The sequence below is a fragment of the Pinus tabuliformis genome, chromosome 1_2 (assembly GCF_031772625.1).
Source record: "Pinus tabuliformis cultivar Carrire ecotype Pingquan chromosome 1_2, CPIR1, whole genome shotgun sequence".
Lineage (NCBI taxonomy): Eukaryota > Viridiplantae > Streptophyta > Pinopsida > Pinales > Pinaceae > Pinus > Pinus tabuliformis.
Genome location: NC_142298.1, coordinates 445,443,832 through 445,463,752, shown reverse-complemented (window position 1 = coordinate 445,463,752; position 19,921 = coordinate 445,443,832). Strand labels below are relative to the sequence as shown.

Here is a 19,921-nt window from a genome sequence, read left to right as displayed (position 1 = left end):
CATTGTCCCAAATCTAGACTCTTTCCTGCACTGCATCCATCTTTAGATCTACCCATCTTCAACCATCTCCTTGACTGATCTAGGGCCCACAGGACTGCCCTCATCCAAGGCTTGTAGATCTACCCTCTAACAGTGATTTGGTTGCCTCCTCATCATTATTCTCGGACTTCAACACTTTTCCAAATACTCCTCCCTCGTATCTAGGGCTTGGCACTAGATCTACCCTCATTTGGGGCTCATTAGCTACCACCTAACAGTGAATAGTCTACCTCCTTATCGTTGTTCATGGGCTCCACTATACTGCTACTACAACCCTTGAAAAACTCCATAAGTTTTCCCTCTTCTAAGGCTTCTTCGTTTCCACTAATAGTCCATGACTGACTGTCCTTAGGCTACTTAACATCATTGTCAGTTCTCTCCATACAAGTCACACTTCTACTCACACTTGGATTCATCTTCTGAGGTTATGCTTTAGTCTAATAATCCCACAGAAATCAATCACTCCTCATCACTGTTGTCTTTACATAGTGCTTAAACTTGGGCTTGTTTAGGCCTCTTTGGATGACTCGACACCCTCTTCTTTATGCACATATCCAAGCGAAACTCACAGTTTCTCTTAGCCGACTTTATGAGACTTTGTATGCACTGAACAACCATAACTAGGGCACAAATAATTTGTCTTAAACTCTTAGGATAGACCATCTCCTAGCAACATTACTCCTTGCAAACAAGCCCCTCAATCATGTTTCAGATCTCCTCATCACTCATAAGGGTGTTGCTAGGTTTTTTTCACAAACTAAGGTCAAATCAGACCTTCATTTAGGTCTCCGCCTCTCCTAAAATCCTTGTGCAAACCCAGAAGCATTTGACCTTCCTTGGTAGTTGTTTCAAGGCTTGAATTGGCCTTCTTTTAGGCTAAACCTCCTCCCAAAATATCTTGAACAGAGACCCTTAGCTAGGGTAGCTTCTCGACCCTCCTTTTCCCTTTAACGATGATCCAAAACAAGATAAACAACCATAAGGATTCCCTTAAGATCTCGACCTCCTTTGTTGAGCTCAAAGGCTCCTTCAAACTCGACCTTCTTGCTAAGATAGCCTCCCTAATTGCCCTCCTTAGCCTTCTAGTTCGACATCTCCTTGAGGACTACATCTCTTTTATCCTCCACGACCAAATGGGTTCCTCTCACTTGATTGCCTTCAGCCTCCTCTAGACCTCTTTTAAATAGCTTCTCTTAAGCCTCTTAGGAACCCTCTAGAACTTGGGGGTTTTATCCACTTAGACTTAGGATTTGACTTTTCCTTTTAATTTTCTTTTTAATTTCCTTTTAGAATTTCAAACCCCATCTTGATCTAGAACCCCTTCACTTCGGTTTTGTTATGCTCTTAACCTGCAAAATGATACCCAAATACAGAATATGCGAAGAAAAGATACCCAGAACACAGAATAGCAATGATTTTATTATTCAGAGAATAATGTTCACTTGCCTCTTCGAGGGGGCAACCTCCAATAGCGCAGAGCTCGATTACAAAATAAGACATGATGCTCCTCGTAGGGAGTCTCTATCCTTTATATATGACTCATACATGCAATACCACGGGCCAATACCGTGGGTTTTATTAATACCATCTATCTAATACTACGGCCCATTTGCAACTAACTGTGATTCCGTCATTAATTGCGGATTAACCACTTACAATTATTAATATGGGCTTTATTGACTCTTGACTATGACGTGATCCCATTACATAAATAAGGGGGTTAGGGTGGGACCCTAACATGCCCTCCCCCTTAAGACTAGCCTTGTCCTCAAGGCTGAAGCTACGGAAACTGCTGAAGAATCGTGGTTGGTTCCCAAGTTGCATCTTCCGGAGAGGTGTCTTTCCATTTGACGAGGACTTCCTTAATCATGCGGCCACGCAGTTGCTTGTCTCGTGTGTCTAGGACCTGTTCGGGTTGAAGCCAGATGGACCCTTCTTCGTCCAATTCAGGTAGACTGGTCTGAATTCTGCAATTGTTCCCAATCACTTTCTTGAGGCATGAGACATGGAAAATTGGATGGATTTTTGCAGTAGGTGGCAAGGCCAACTTGTAGGCCACTTCTCCAATGCGCTGAAGTACTTGATATGGTCCGTAGAATTTGGGAGAGAGTTTCTGACACCCCTTGTCTTTGAGTGATGTTTGCTTATATGGTTGGAGTCGTAAAAAGACCTGATCCCCTTCTTGAAATTGGCGCTCTGAGCGATGCTGGTCTACCTGTTGCTTCATGCGGTTCTGAGCTTGATGAAGATTCTCTCGAAGATGGGCGAGCATGGTTGCGCGGTGTTGCAGGAGTTGATCCACTGCTTGTACTTTTGAGCATCCCTTGAGATACGAAGTAGGTGAAGGCGGGAGTTGACCATATACTGCTTCATAAGGAGTCATTTTGGTGGTGGCATGATAGTTGGTGTTATACCACCATTCAGCCAGAGGTAGCCACTGTACCCAAAGGTGTTGCTTTTCTAAAGTGAAACACCTAAGGTAGGTTTCTAGACATTTGTTGACGGCTTCCGTTTGACCATCTGTTTGCGGATGATAGGAAGTACTGAGTTTTAGTTGAGTGCCTTGTATTCTGAAGAGTTCCTACCAAAAATTACTGGTGAAGATCGGGTCGCGATCGGACACAATAGAAGTGGGCATGCCATGCAATTTGAAGATCTTATCCATGAAAGATTGAGCAACCAAAGTTGGTGTAAACGGGTGGGGTAGGGCGCAGAAATGAGCATACTTCGACAGTCGGTCCACAACCACCATGATGACTGACTTGTTCCCTGACTTTGGAAGACCTGTAATGAAATCCATAGAAACCTCCGTCCAAATTGATGCCGGAATGGGCAATGGTTGTAATATGCCTGGTGTGTTGACGATTTCCCCTTTGTGGCGTTGACAGACATCGCATTCTGCTACGAAAGTAAGGATGTCCTTTTTCATGCCTGTCCAAAAAATGATCTTCTGGTGCGAGCATACGTCTTCTGAAAGCCCGAATGTCCTGAAATGGGAGATGAGTGCAATTCTACCAAAATGTGACTTTTGAGGGTGGATGTTGGTGATATTACGACTCTGTCCTTGTAGCGAAGAATATCATCCTGCCACGAGTAGCCCTTGGTGGAATTTGGATCTACCTGCAATTGAGAAATGAGTTGGGAGAGCCCGGGGTGTGAAAACCATTCCCTGCGAGCCTCTTCAATCCATTCTGGAATGGGGAGGGAAATTGCTAGCAGAGTACTTTCCTCCTCAAATTGGCGAGATAATGCATCTGCTACACTATTGTCTTTCCCTTTCTTGTAAATGATCTCATAATCATATCCCAGCATTTTGGCTAGCCATTTATTTTGTTATGGGGAGGATAGGCGTTGCTCCAAAAAATATTTAACACTGTGATGATCTGTGCGGATTTGGAAACGTCGCCCCAATAAGTAAGGTCGCCAGGTCTCGACTACATGTAAGATGGCCATCATTTCCTTCTCGTAGGTAGATTGGCCCAGATTCCTCCCACTGAGTTGTTGGCTTGTGAAGGCCAACGGTCGCCCTTCCTGCATTAAGACCGCCCCAATACCTGTACCCGAAGCATCACATTCAATGACAAAAGATTTGGTGAAGTCAGGTAGTGCTAAGACTGGAGTGGAACACATGCCATTTTTTAGAGCTGTAAAGGCCTGTTGTGCTTCCTCATTCCAGAAGAATGAATTTTTCTTTAGGAGTTGGGTGAGGGGCTTAGCCATGCGACCATAGTTGCGGACAAATTTACGATAATAGCCTATGAGACCCAAAAATCCTCTCAAGCTCTTCAAGGTCTTAGGTTGAGGCCATTCCTGCATTGCCTGGATCTTTTTGGGGTCCACCTTGACACCTTCACGCCCCACAATGTGGCCCAAATACTCTACTTCTGCCATGCCAAACGAACACTTGGACATCTTGACAAATAATTTATGCTTGCGGAGCAGTTGCAAGAGTAGATCTACATGTTGAAGATGTGCGGCCCAAGTGCAACTATAGATGAGGATGTCATCGAAGAAGACAAGGACAAATTTCCTGAGATATGGTTTGAGAATGTGGTTCATAAGGCTCTGAAAAGTAGAGGGGGCATTACAAAGACCAAATGGCATGACCAGGGATTCATAATGGCCTTCATGAGTTCTGAAAGCAGTCTTGGGGATGTCGACTTCCTTCATGCGAATTTGGTGGTAGCCTGAGCGAAGATCCAGCTTAGTGAAGAATTGAGCCCCATTGAGTTCTTCCAGCAAATCATCAACCACCGGGATGGGAAATTTATCTTTGACTGTCAACTTATTGAGGGCCCTGAAGTCGGGACACATCCGCCACTCCCCATCTTTCTTGAGCACCATGACCACTGGGGATGAATAAGGACTAATGTTGGGACGAATGACACCTGCTTCCAAGAGTTCCTTGATGATTTTTTCTATTTCATTCTTTTGGGTGAACGGATATCTGTATGGGCGCACATTTGGGGGTTGGGCCCCTGGAACCAAGGTGATGCTATGATGATGTTCCCCTCGCGAGGGTGGAAGCTCATGAGGCTTGTCAAAGACCGGCAGATGGTTATTTAAAATCTGTTGCATCTCAGGATGAATTGGCAGAGGCTTGGTTTCGACTACCTAGATGGCATTAAATTGAGATACAACTCCATGATTGCCCTTTTTTAACAATTTTTCCATCCTATGCGAGCTGATGATAGAGGGGGCTCCCGCCTGGAGTCCACGAAGGGTATGTGTGTAGTTGTTCTGCTTAAAACTCATATATAACTCCTGGAAATCCATTGTGATTGGCCCAAGAGTGCGGAGCCATTCAGCGCCGAGGACAATGTCACAACCTCCCATGTGTATGGCAAACATGTGGGTTTTCAACTGATAATCCCCCATTTGAAGTTTGACATTTTCAGAGCGGCCTTCACATTTCATTGTGCCTCCATCCGCAATTTGAACTTGGAAGTTAGAAACTGCTCGTACAAAACAATGCACTGCTTCTGCGACTTTTTGATGGATGAAATTATGTGTACTTCCACTATCAATCAAGACTACTACTGGGCGATGTTTAATAAAACCTCTGATTTTGAGAGTTTGAGGGGAAGAAATCCCTGCCAAAGCATGCAACGAAATAACTGGTTCGTCAGAGACATTGTCCTTTTGGTTGTCTTCTTCTAGCGGCTCATGTTCCTCCAGTGGTGGATCTTCCTCTGTTGAGCTGTAGTCAGTGGCATCAATTTGAAAAAATTTGGGCTCCTTGCATTTATGACCTGGGGAGTATTTTTCATCACAGTAGTAACATAGGCCTTGCTTTCTTCTTTCGGCCATTTCCGCAGGTGACACCTTTTGGACCTTAAGTGTTTGAGTCGTGTTGTGAGCCTGTGGGGGGCGACCTTTAGCGGAGAAATTTGGGCGACTGTATTGGGTTGCTAATGCACGTTCCACATTACGAGCTACCTTGCAAGCCTCGGTCCATGTGGGAGGGTGGTGCAGTACGACTTGGGCTTTGATAGTTTCTTTAAGACCACTAATAAAACATTCCGTGTAGAACACATCTGAGAGACCCCAAGTGCGGAAGGCTAAGTCTTCAAAAGCTGTAATATATTCATCCACTGTACCAGTCTGTCGAAGCTTAGTAAGATGACCCAAAAAAGATGATTCCTGGTCAAAGCGGTCTTGAAGAGCTTTGGTGAATTTGGTCCAAGTCCTAAAAGGTCCAGTGCAACGTTGATGCCATTCCCACCATTGCCACCTTTCATTGTCCAAGTACATGCTCCCCAACACAAGATGAGTCTCATCATCGAAGATGTGATTCAGTTTGAAATACTGCTCTATTTGTGCTATCCATGCCGACGGGTGAGAACCATCAAATTTATGCATATCCAACTTGGGAGGTCGCTGACTGGGTGGTGGGTGGGTGTGCCAGACGTGAGGAGAGTGGCTAGACTCACCCTCATTGTGTTCATTGCCATTATACGCCTCCTCGTGGGCTTGCTCCTTGCCCTTCGGGACTATTTTCTCGACCATGCTACATAGTCCGGTAAGCTGAATGTGGAGGTTGTGCACTGATTCTTCAAGTTTGTCCATCCTTTCATTGGCCATCGCTTGAGCTCTAGTTTCTACCATACACCAACCGGATTTTTTTAAAATTGGGACCGCCTAAAAAAATTTTCACTAAGAAGTGAATGGTACCACCGTGCTTAGCTCGTCGTCCTGATTCTGATGGGCTAGATCACCAATAAGCGCCCCGAAAGATCTCAGACTTTACTCCTTCCAAATGGGCTAGAGTTTTACTCCTTCCTTATCAATACTGCAGTGGCCAAATCCTCAAAATGTCAATGCGGCCAAAAGTCCTGCGAAAATTATACCCCGGTATAGGAACCCTTCACAACGACTCCGATCTGGTGGATCTGAGAGATTTGAATGGCGGATCTGATAGCTCTGGGCGGCGGAACAGACTCATTCTGCGGATCTGATGGATCTAATAGATCGGAATGGCTGATCTGCGAACTCGAGACTGCGGGACTGATGTCTGCTGCTGTTGCACCCCTTTGCACAAGCGGATCTGGAAGAGATGATGTGTGATCCCCCTATAGAAAAGGGAACTATGGTCTTGAAGAGTGTCAGGTGCTACAGATCGCAATATACATAAGGGTCTGGCAGTAGTACTCGGCCCAATGTTCCAGGGCTCTAACTAAGGAGGATCGACCGTACCCTTAGCCGTACAACCCGACTACCCTATCGTACGGGCGAGTAATCTCTCCGAGTGCTGTTCTCGGTGTACTGTAGCCGCAAGACGGCCGACGGTTTATCTATGGTGAGGTTTCAAGGAAGCCTAGGGGGCTTCCGATATACCCAAAGGGTACGTGGAAGACAGTCCGTGCGCGGTTCTGTCTAATGCGCTACTACTCGAAGGGGTACCCACAGGGGTTACAAGGGAGTCCAACAGATGTGACCACCTCTTGTATTTCCTGCGTGCATGCTTCCCCAAATCCGCAAGTTTATGCGCTCAACAACAGATCCATGGTTTAAAGACGCCGGAACACGTCTCTAGCCAAAAAAAAAAAAAATTGCTAAGAAATGGAGATCCTACCGGCCCTGGAAAGTGCTTTGATACCACTTGTTATGCTCTTAACCTGCAAAATGATACCCAAATACAGAATATGCGAAGAAAAGATACCCAGAACACAGAATAGCAATGATTTTATTATTCAGAGAGTAATGTTCACTTGCCTCTTCGAGGGGGCAACCTCCAATAGAGCAGAGCTCGATTACAAAATAAGACACGTTGCTCCTCGTAGGGAGTCTCTATCCTTTATATATGACTCATACATGCAATACCACGGGCCAATACCGTGGGTTTTATTAATACCATCTATCTAATACTACGGCCCATTTGCAACTAACTGTGGTTCCGTCATTAATTGCGTATTAACCACTTACAATTATTAATATGGGCTTTATTGACTCTTGACTATGACGTGATCCCATTACATAAATAAGGGGGTTAGGGTGGAACCCTAACAAGTTCTTTGCCCACAAACTCCTTTTGTGACCAAACTTCACACAACCCTGGATCTAGGCTTATGGAGTAACTCCCAAGCTACACAATTCAACACTTTAGACTTCATCCGTGGAATAGTAATTTGGTTATATGTGGTACATTTCATTGTGGTATACTAGCTCCTTAAGACACCACTTTCTTTGCGATAATTTGAATTCCTATTGCACTTTCTCTGTGACAGTTTGAGCTTCATGTGGCACTTTCTTTGTGACAGTTTGAGCTTCTTGTGGCACCTTCTCTTTGATGATGTGAGCTACTTATGGCACTACATCTCTATGTATTGCGAGCTATACTCCTATGAACTGGCGTTGATTTGAGGATAGTCAAATGATGTCTCATGAGCAGCATCGTGGAAAGTTGGAGGGTTAACTTGGAACTTGGAGTACTGGTTAGTTTGACTTGGGTTTCTCTTGTTGACTAAGATTCTATAAGGAAATGAATAATGTGTTTTCCCCTTGTGGTTTTTGCCTTGGCCTCTAGCCTAATCTCTGGTGTGTCTTGTCTTTTTGTATTATATAATTGCCTGATGACCTAATGAATGAAGTAAAAACTAAATGGAAAACATATATAAATAGTCACAAGTAATTATCATGTTAAGAAATTCTACCTTTCTAAATTCAACAATTACTTCTCTTGACATTTCATGACAAAACAAGTGGAATATTACATTAGATGATGCTCACAATAGCAACCAAAGCAAGCCTACCAAGAGGAAGCTTGGCCTATTATCCATTTATCAGTCCCTCTAGACCATGGGAATCCATGTCCGTGGATTTCATCAATTGTTTTAACACCATTAAATAGGAACGTAATTATATATTTTTGGTAGTTTGCATATTCCCGAAGATAGCATTGTTTATTCCATGCATCAAGACTATTGATGCCTCTTAAGTTGTAAAGTTATTCTTCCAACATATTTAAAGCTAGTTTGGCTTACTATTGTCCATCATTTCCAACCATGAATCTAGATTTCTTAGTGACTTTGGAAATCCTTATGGAAACTTTTGGGTTATCAGTTGAGGTTTTCTATCTCATTCTATTCTCAAACCGATGACCAAACTAAGTTAGTAAACAAAACCTTGGTCCATGCTCTATACACATACCACCAACAAAATAAATAATGGGATTAGTTTTTGCACATTTTGTAGTTACAAGATTGTGCATCTCTATTGACCACTTTTTTTTTTAGAGCTATTGTGGTTTCCAGTATCTTGCCCCTTATGAAACTTCAATTGATTTGCCAATTCCATACTTATCCATCAATAGAAGGAGCAAGACAAAGATTCTTCCTTTGAGCAAAACTTGGCCAAGATTCACAACAAAGTCCATGACATCTTTCAACAAACAAACCAAGTAAAAGGCATTTACATTACTTGCATCAAGTTGCTCCTCATTTTTAGGTTGGTTACAAAGTTTGGATTGCCTTGGGTAAACAACATTTCAAAAATCAATGGCATAAAAGGCTTAAGCCAATCCTATAGGGGTCTTACATATCATAAAACAAATGAGCCTCAATTCTTTGAAGTTGGACCTTTCATCTCAACTTGCCTTTCATGATGTGGTGAATGTTAGATAACTCAAGTTGTATGAGCCCCTTCACTTGGAGGAACAAGTTTCGATCACATAATCCAAAGGCCACCATTCCAGAATTTCAACGTCCTCTCCCCATAGATACACTTCTTGTTGTTCTTGCTCACTCTACTAGGCAATGTGAGATCACCACTTGATTGATGATGAAGGCACTTTACCCACTCAAACCAAATGATTGTTATAGTCCCCACAGGCGCAACACTTCTCCCATCAACAAAAATCAGGGAAAATTTCCTCTATGTAGGGAGGGATTGATGTGATGTAGTATAGTGGATGTGTTCACATGTGCTATAAAGCGATGAAACATAATCTAATGAATGTGTTCATAGATGTATTATATTTCTACTTTGGTACACTCATCTTTTGTTGTTAGGTGATTTGGTCAAAATGATCACATGCTTAATTTATTGTATTTTATAGGAAACTTGGTCAAAGATGATTACATTCCAACAGTTTTGCACTCTTAAACATATCTAACACAATAGAGTATAGAACTTATATTGTTGCCACAATCTCTTCTTATGTTTGCACACTTGCGCTCTTCTGTGTTTACTTGAATGAGTATCTCGATCATGGCAACTGCATTCATATCAAACACCTTACACATGGGCACTGCAAATATTAGCAACTCAAACAACGGATCACCAGCCATACCAATAGATTGGATAGAACCATAGAATACCCCTAATGCAAACAAATGTTAAATGTTTTAAAAAATAACCTAATCTCTAAATTGTGTCCATAATTAATGCAGGCCAACTTAAACACCTAGAAGACTCCACAATACTTTATTACCAGATTAATTGTATCCTTGCAAGTGGCTTACAATTTCATGCAGCAAAGGGCTATCACACCTTATTAAGTGTGATCCTCTTGAAAATGCATGCCATCATCGTACTGCTTGCCATTAAATTGATAGCAATTAGAATGCTAAAGAGATTAGCATATGCAAAGGCCCAAGATTAATGAACCAATTTAGAAGTTTGTCAGTCTATTCGTTAGTGCTTCATCAACCAAAGATAACATATCTCTCCCTTGGATCATTTATCCTGCACTAATACTTATTGTAATAAGTGATTCTTGATGCATGTTACACAGATTCTGGAGAGTAGGAGCCTGTTATAACATTTAGCATTTGTGCATAATTGTTTCAAAACCTGCTTGGTGATGCCTTGGTAACCCCATCTTTCCATTTTGAATAATTCATGTACATAACGCTTGCATTGATCACTTTGGACTATATATCGACATTAATTCCAATTCCTTGCTTTTGTCATTCGTCCAAATGAATTTCAAGAAATGTAGATGTATGTAATAAGAAACCTGCATGGAAACCTTCCAAATAAAACTGATATAATCCTATGCAAAATGGTATTCTCACAAAGTGAATGAAATATTTAGAATTCTCACATTAACAATAAAACATTAGTAAAACTTATAAAAGATATCTCATCAAATGAAGTTCTTGAAATCAAAAACAACAAATCAATTCCAACCTGTAACATTCTTTACAAATCAATTTTGCAGCGACTGCAATTAAGCACACGAATCATTGGTTGTATAACAAACTCTATTGTAAAATGAATCTGAAGCAAGTACATAGTTAACACTCGATATCAAAAGTAATCTCGATGATTTCTCCAGAGTTTAAACCAATATACAGCTGTATTACAGATGTAGTTGTCGACATAAGATCTTTCCAAAGAGGGAAAAAAATGCTTACAAAAGAATCAATTGAGTTGCGACATACCTATTGGTACACTACAAATTTCATATACTCCAGAATAAGAAAATGATTACAAAAGAATTGATTGAGCTGTGACAAACCTATTGGTACACTCAAAATCTCATATAATTCAGAACGTGTAAACCATGCCCAATTTACTCGCAATCATGCTTGCACTGAAATTTACAGTGATCATTACATCTCTGTTTTTTCAATTTAATCCTTGGCCTTTTCTTCTAGGATTTCCAGGACAGTAACAGAGCATTCTTTCACCACCCTGTTCAACAGAACTCGACCATTAGTAGAATTTGCATTTTGTTCATGATCCAGGCAACTTGAGAGGAATACACAAATCCTTTACAAGCACATACGGGTGGGATTTCTGCATCCCATGACATAGACCTTGCAAAGACAAACATATTATCCAGAGCTGCCAAAGTAGCAGTTTACAGTAGTTTATTTTGTAACTATAATATAGGCCAGTTTAGAAGGGTGGCATTGGAGTTGCTAGAGTCGGAAGCAGCTGATATAGCTGAACCAATGTCCGCTTCAATCATTTCAATTGATTTTGCTTAATGTTACTTTGAATTCTGCACATAATGAGATTCATTAATTATTTTCCATTTACTGAACATCAATCATAAGCGTTCATCATAAAGATTACAGTTACATCTTAACAAAATTAAGACTGTACAATTAATCAGCACGATTTCATACCGCATTGTTAGAAATATCATTCAGAAGCTAGACTTGGTTCCCCATCTGCTTCTTCATGTCAGCCTTCCTTTTTCTTTGACTTTAAATAAACCCGCAACGCATGACCTAGCATTTTTCCTTGCAATCCATTAAATTACAGCCCCATGCACATAAGCACCCATTGTGATGCCTTTGTTTTGTCCTCAGTTTCAATCAAATTTTAAACCATATCAAGCAGCATATGTCCCTCTTGGTCTCATCCTTGTCATGGTTTCATCATTATGCCTGATCCATTCTGACAGTCTCCATGGTTTCTGCCATTTCCACTTGAACTGAAGCAGCCATTGTTGATGGCTTCGTTTCCACCTCCAAAGTTTGCCTGTTTGTCCACCTGTTAATTTGGCACCCCCACCTGGGCCCATGGAAACACCCTGCAGCCATGCATTCTTGAAATTTTATCATAAAGCTATAGCTCATGAATAAACCAGCAAGATTGATCTGTCATTTAGTTCTGAATTTTTTTTAATATCCACACCCTACCCAACTAACAAAACAGTAATAGGATTTGCTTATTGCATCCATTCATTTACCTAGCAAGCTAGCCTAGCCATGGAATTCAGAAATAGGCATGCTGCAATTTACCAAACAAGATAAGCCCACAACGGAAGAAACAAAGAGTTTATAGGAAATAAAGTCTGATCTTCTAGAAAGCTGAACTCATAACTTACTGTTGCAGTAAAAAATGAAATTTAACTTCTCTAATGCAGTCCAAGTGGGCAAGAAATAAACAAGCTACAAATTAAATGATATGAAATCCTGACAAAGAAGCAAGTATAATCTATTTAACTCATAAAGCCATTGCCCCAATACATCAGAAACAAGAAATGAGAAATGGTAGGAACAGCTGTGCAGAAACAGGGAAGATTGGGGTTCACACAGGAGACTTATGGTAGACATCCCTAGGGCATGGCAGGAAATACGGGAAACACCAAGAAACAAGAAACAGCAGAAAATGAGGAGGAAATAGTCACCCTCCAAGCATGTGTACAGATATGGAATATCCTAGATTATCCCCCAAAAATACTGCACCCTTGTCATTGCTACAACAATGAATGGTTAGGCAGATGTTTTGAATTCAAGGTAATGCCAACAAAATATGGATTCCAGAAAACATGCATAATACATTCAAGAACTCTGGACGAGTTCGATTCCAGGTTCCAATCCCAAAGATGGTCCCTTCTATGTGCATAGGACAAAAAGAACATTACAGATTCTAAAATTAGCATTTTCCATGAACAATGGTAGGAGTACAAAAATACAGAATAAAATGGGAAATTATCGCTCAGATAAGAATACCTTGCGTAATTCATAGGGAAGATTGCTATTTCTTTTATTCAAGAAGTTAGCTGTATATTGTAGCTGCTTCGAAGAAAGACAAGCCAAAGAAGAGAAGCCCCCTGAATTCTCCTGTGCTACATTCTTTATTGCAGCCTGTGAGTCAACCTATAAAAAGGATAGCATTACTCAGCAGCAAGTAGCTGAGGAGTTATACTATTCAACTAAGTTTCACAAACAAAATGAAAATTACCGGAGTTGCTTTAGCCAGAGCAATGGCAACAGCCTGCTCTGTAAATCGCTGCTGTTTCTCTATTTCCTTCCTCTGGAATTCACTTTGCCTCAGCAGACTAGTAAGTTCACTAATAGCTTCTTTCATCTCCTTGTTTTCAAATTCTTTGTCCCACAATTGGCATCTGTAGAAAGCGATGTGAGATTGTGGATGAAATTAAGAATTTCTTTAACAATGTAAGGTTTGTTTCCGACGTCAGAAAAAGCTCTCAATGTTTCATATGAAAATCATTGATGTTCACAAGAACCAAGAAAAATGCAATCAACAACCATTGTTTCTCTGTGGAACATATCTGGAAGGATTGGTAGTACATGTATGCACATAAACAACATCAAAAAATATGCCCAGCGACCAGTAAGACCATGATCATTTGCACACCCTCGCTGTCTACTATGATTCAAATCGAGGAGAAGGACTCAATACCTTGCAAAAGCAGCAGCATTAAACAAGTAATGAAGTAAACTCTTTGCATCACCCATAGTTCGTAGTTGATTCCAGCGACCACGCCCAATAAAGGCACGCTCCTGTTCTTCTGCTTCTGACAGTTGTGATGCCATGGCTACAAGTGTAGTAGAGGAGATATTAAGCATGCTTTCAAGCATTCCAATCTTTGCATGCCTTGCATTTGGCGACATGGTGAGCGTAGCAGAGCTGGAAGGAACAAGCACAAATTCATCAACCTTCAGATCACCATATCTGTGCTTAAGACATCGATGGTCCATTGTTGACTGGCATGCAATAAAGTACTTGATATGATACAAAGTCAAACATAGAGATGGTGTAAGAAATGTAAAGCTTAGCTCACCTAACTGGGCTTCCATTTTTCCGATGTGGAGAGGAAAGGCCCTTTTGAATTATTTCTTCTTCTTGCTTTAGTTTGGTTAACTCTTTTGCAATTGCAGCTCTCCTGGTTGATAAAATATGCATTATGAAATTCTTTTTGTGATACATAGTACATACAAACTCGATAAATGTTGCATTCTAAGACTTGTTGTGATGGCATACTGAGTTTTAACATGCACTATAAAAACAATGATAGGTACTTACACTTCAGTTTGCTTCTCATATTCAGTGCGGACCTCATGAATGCGAACCGCAACTTCTAGCTCTTGTTCAAGGCACCGTTGCAAGACTTTATCATTATTCTGGAGATAAAAGTTACTCTAATTCAGATGTGTAATGATAACATAATCTAATGTCAAGGTTTACTAAGCATAGTAAAAACTCTACTTGGAGTAGCTGTTATATGTACGTAGAAAACAGAAAGAAAGAAGAACCTGGATATTGGAAGCATTTCCATTGGCAGCACCTGGATCAAGGTAAAATTCCATCAGTACAATGTGAATCTCAACAAAATGATGAACATTTCTAGGATGTAAGCTTACCCAAGCTTTCACGAGGTGAAGTTTTGCGACCTTCCAATAACTCTTTCAACCTCTTGGTAGCCATTGCAGCCTCTTCAGTTTTCCGTTGAAGAACCTAAGAAATATTAGGAGTATTACAAATTTGTTATATGAAGCAAGACTTTGTAATAAACATTGAACAGTAATGTTGAATTGTGAATCAGCTTCTAATGCCTAGCAGTTGTCATAGTGGCCAAAAACAGCACTCTTGTTGAAGATTGTAGTTTACTCCCTCGACATTATGCAATATACCTGTATATTACTAGATTCTTGACAATTTTCACAATCCCTTGTAGACTTTCTTATAACTTCTTTCCTTCAAATCTACTACAGTTAAAGATACAAGTGTTGTGTTCATTTAAATATGTAAACCTGACTTATTAGGGTTGGAAGTAGTTGTTGTCCCACAATTGAGGGTTTAAGGGTAACTAACTCAGACCCTAAACCTGTATATACTGAAAGCCTTAGCCTCATGTGTACACACATTCATGCTTTGAATACATTTTGAGCTTTCTTACAGAATCTAGCACCTATTGCAAAGCCTCACTAGATGACCAAGACCATGTGCAACACGGGAGTGTTACCATTGTCACCTCACCAACTACTCTCCTCTTTGGTAGAGGACACAATCCAACACAAGGGAGGCTTAGGGATCAAGTGACCCAAGGATCTTAAGCTAAATGCCCCCCTAAGGATCCTACAACAAAAATCCACAAGATAAGGGTATGACCAACTACGGTTTACAGTTGAGGGAGTAATAGGTTTAAGACTCAGAGAGAACTCAGTTCGTCTCTTACCAACTGTCAAAGGACACAAAAGATCTCCCCTTGCATACTGTGGTTGTTGTTTTGGATGCATCTGTGCTGCTGAAGGAAGGAAAATATGGCTCTAGTCGGGCTACAAAGCCACATCAAATGGAATCTTGTTTTTGCTGGAAGGAGCCTAACGTTCCTTTGTCATGGGAAGAACATTTTTCCTTCCAGATTTGCATAAAAAGCTCACAGGGGCAGTCAACCCTGTTTTGGGCAAATGCTCCAGATACTATTTATAAGTTGAAACAGAGTATAATGAACAGGTGGTTTATTCCAGTAGAGCAACAATGCCTCATTTTTGAAGGGAGGATACTCCATGATTGCCTTTGGATTAAAGACTATGATATGTCCAGGAATTCAACCATTATATTGCATTTCCAGTTTCGTGGAGGAGCTCCCAGAGCCAGAACACAAAATGGCTCAGCCTCCTACAGTGATGCAACAAAAGGAAAGATGCCCAATTTCAGCGGTTCATGGGAAAGCTAATATACCTTCAGACTTTAGCCAAATGTCTCCTTGCCCCCTTTAGCCAAATGTCTCCTTGTCCCTACATTGTGGACAAATTGGAGCAGTCACCTACAATGGAGATAAAAAATGCAGATGTAACTTTTGTTTTTTCTACTCTTCAAGCCTAAGTTGCACGAAGTGCTGAAACATTTCAGAATATCTGAAACGGGTACGTTTAGAAACGCTACCTCCCAAAAATGGAAACGCTAGTCGAAACGTCTTATATATATATATATATATATAAAGAAATTAATAAATAAGTAAATAACAAATTATCTTGCAAGAAAAAGGGGAATAAGCCCTGTTACCGCTCAAACTAGCAAGGAACCTAAAAGAGACTCCTTAAGGGACAACTACTAGATGAAGGGCAACAATAGAGACTTAGCCCACTGTCACCTCAACTAAGACTCCCTACTCTTTACGGAATTTCACAGATGGGAGGAGACCCGATATATGGAAAGTCACTTGTGAAGGATGAATCAACAAATGGATGTGAAGTGACCTTAATGATCATTTTCCTAGAAGGAGGTCAAGAATGGAGCTTGTTTGCTCTTTAAGCAAGGTACAAGACTTTCTAGGAGAAGGAGGTGAGGATTTAAGGGCTAGGTTGAGGGGATATGACTTGTAAAGGAGTTTCCCAATCCCTAAAATCCTTATTGAACTTGGTATCCCAAGTGGTTCTTGAAGACTTGACTTTCCAAAGGTATGGAACACAAGGGACCAAGTGGACCCAACCTAGGTTAAGGGGAGGGAGTTTAGCAACCAATGATGATCTTAACCCAAACAAGGAAGGGGAAAGGATCAAAACAAGAAATTCCACTTAAAGGTGTCAAATTGATCCAATGAAGTACTAGCCTAGGGAACACCAGGGCAAAGTTTGATCTCAGAGCTAGGCCTTGGGATATCTCACAATACCACATCAGAATTTCTTCAAATTTGGAGGAGACCTTGAGGACACACTAGCGCAGTAGAGGATAGGAGATCGAACTTTTTTAATGGCTACTTTGTCGGGAAAATGATGCCCTAGGTGACCCAACTTGACTAGACCTAGAAGAGAGGGGAAAAGGTGAAGAAAAATGTTCTTTGAGTGATCACCTATTGGTAGACCAGTGCCTAATCCTTTGGGGAGAATGGAGTCTAGGAGAATGATGAAAAATGACTTCGTTTCTTGGTCAAGGAGGCCTTAAGGACTACTTTGCTTGGCCTTTAGGGCAAGAAGAAGTGACCTCAAAGCTTTTATACTTCGCTTTGCAAAAAGAGATGGCTTATCAAGATAAATTCAATGGTAGAATTATCCCTAGGAGATTTCATTCAACATACATGGCCCATACATTGAGAGATGCTATATAGAAACAATAATTCCACAATTTCGCAATTATGAAATGCAACAATTAGCCCTAGTATAGTGAAAATCCCATTCAATGCATATGACAAAGTAAAACAAGAATAACATTAAATGTGTGTACTTACATGTAAGAGAACATATCCAACCATCAACAATTTGACAATAAAGAAGCTCCAAGATAAGATAATCCAATCCAAACATCAAAATTCATCCATGCTCCAATTCATCCTCCAAGAAAAAGTGTGAAATTCTCAAGAGAGAAGAATGATCCAATCCAAAGTGATGATACAAATGAATTCATATCTATCCTATTTATACGCCCATTAGGAATTCGAATTACCTAATTTGAGCCTACATTAGCCCATCAACTAAAATAATGTGCAAATAACTATCTATTGGTGATAAGTCCACCAAACTAGCTCATAAATAAAATAATAAGCCTCCCAAGAGGTCGAATGATCAATAATGCATGTCGTTGGGCTCGCTATGAAGCATAGTGAAGTCCATAAGTGCCAAAATGATGAGTTGGACTTCCAAAAGTAATGGACAAGGTGTTGGCCCCTTGTTCTCCACATAATAAACATGTGGTGCTCCCAATGGCTGTGGGGGCACACAAGTGACCTCATGGATCTCCAAGTAAGTCGAAGATACCTATAGACCATCTATAAGGGCTCAGATGATGGTGTAAGTGATGCCACATCAATATACAAATCCTAGGTCATCTGCCAAGTGCATGGTACATCTGTGAGGCTGGTGAACCGGGTGCATCTTCCTCGTCCAATAGATGAATCTTGAGCAATCTCTGAACATCTCTGATGATCCATGGAGTATTGTCTACTGTTGTGGAGGCCCATGGCTCTCAACACACACCCTACATGTGCCAATGTAGCCCTCTAGAGGGTTAGGACCCTGTATAGGGAGACCGAACCCAAGATGGAGACCATCTGCAATCCTACATAAGATCCAATGCGTCCCCTAGCTTTCCAGTACAACAAGTCATCAAAGAAATCGAGTAAAAGAGCTTACAAACCATGGACAACAAGTGGGACTTCATAATGGCCTGCCCTTCCATAATGGGATTTGGTATGTGCTAATGTCTCCAAGCTCCAAGTGGGGTTAACCAAGTATCCCGTTAGGTGGTTTCTACTCCTAAAGGGGATAATATTTCCAAGGTACATCCTTTAAAAGGTGGTGGCATGTGATAAAGAAATGAATGGAGTAGGGAATGAAAAGGGGCAACCCTAGGCCACATGCTGGGGTACTCCAAGGTACATCCTTTAAAAGGTGGTGGCATGTGATAAAGAGGTGAATGGAGTAGGGAATGAAAAGGGGCAGCCCAGGGCCACATGCTGGGGTACAAGGGTATCTAGTAAAAGGGAAGCCCACACTTGGGTATATAATGTATAGAAGGGAGAAATCGCGGTACATGAGGTGCCCCAACCTTGATTTTTGCACCCTTATTTATGTATTTTTCCTTTTTATGATCTTTTCTTAATTAACTGCTCGAGGCTAAAGGGGTAAGAGCATGATGTGTGAGATTTAGCAATGGATACCCCTTTTAAGGTAGGGAGGTTCATTGCGCAGTAGGGATTGGGACAATCATGGGTTCCTATATGATGAAGGAGGCTCATAGAGCCTGTAGGAACCAGGGTGATGGCCATGATGATGGGGTAGAGCTCATGTATTGGCTTTTTCCCACGTGCTAAATGTGTTTGTCCCAACCATATTTTGCATTTTGTGGTACATTTCCTATTGAATGTGGCCAATTATGCTTTTACTTTTCTTTTTAGTTGTATCAACCTCCAGGGTATCATTCAAAGCTCGCCCCAAGGTGTGGGCAAGGGGAAGGGAAAGCTAGCTCTATGTGTACCTAGTGGAGGAATATGGACCCAGGTGGGAGAAATGATGAATGGGGTTATAATGAGTGGAATGGGGGCTATATATGTGGATGAGGAGTGGGACCACACAACCAAAATTAGGGTTTCCCATGAAATACCATCCCTAAGGCCAAATGGTCAGTAAGAGAGATCACGTGGGACTAGAACCCAAGGTTAGTATCCAAAAGGCGTCTAGGGGACAAGAGCACAAACCTAGCCCATTTTTTCTACCGAATCCCCCCATTACTCCATGCCCGGAAGTGTCCATTATAAGAAAACTACAATACTCAATTACCAAACGACAAGGCATACCTTTAGGGTTCGGGAGGCCCACCTTCAAACATACAATCATCACAGATGAGTGAGGAACCATATGGCTGGCTCAGGTGGCAGAGAAGTGGCACAACGAGCTAGTTGGTGGCTACAAGGGGTTGTTGGCTGCCAGCTGAGAACCATCTTGGAGAAAAAATTTCTCCTAGGGATATCACCCACCAATGGTGGGTAACAAGACCCATAGATGACAATTTAGAAGGAAAACCAAGTTTATATTAACTCTCATAGATGATTACATGATGGTTAAGTTTCGGAGTTTCGGGTATGGGTACGGTCCGAAACACTGGGTTCTTAGAAGTTTCGTGCAACATAGCTTCAAGCTAAGGCCATTATTTGTAGATTTAATAGAAAATGGCCATTATTTCAATTTGTATTCACATCATGGACAACATAATGTGACATTTTCTTATGCTCTAAAGG

General features: G+C 41.2%; 1 protein-coding gene across 1 annotated transcript in view; it reads right to left on the bottom strand.

The window, feature by feature from the left end:
• Window positions 1-10,791: 10,791 nt before the first annotated feature.
• Window positions 10,792-19,921, bottom strand: part of LOC149206273 (kinesin-like protein KIN-4A) — a 95,874-nt gene continuing 86,744 nt past the window's right edge. Inside the window, 10 exon segments of the mRNA XM_089395382.1 lie at window positions 10,792-11,491; window positions 11,619-11,844; window positions 11,846-12,028; window positions 12,954-13,100; window positions 13,186-13,348; window positions 13,648-13,875; window positions 14,030-14,131; window positions 14,272-14,369; window positions 14,502-14,533; window positions 14,610-14,703. Coding sequence (XP_089251508.1) covers window positions 11,818-11,844; window positions 11,846-12,028; window positions 12,954-13,100; window positions 13,186-13,348; window positions 13,648-13,875; window positions 14,030-14,131; window positions 14,272-14,369; window positions 14,502-14,533; window positions 14,610-14,703 — 1,074 coding nt within the window. The 3' untranslated portion in view covers window positions 10,792-11,491; window positions 11,619-11,817.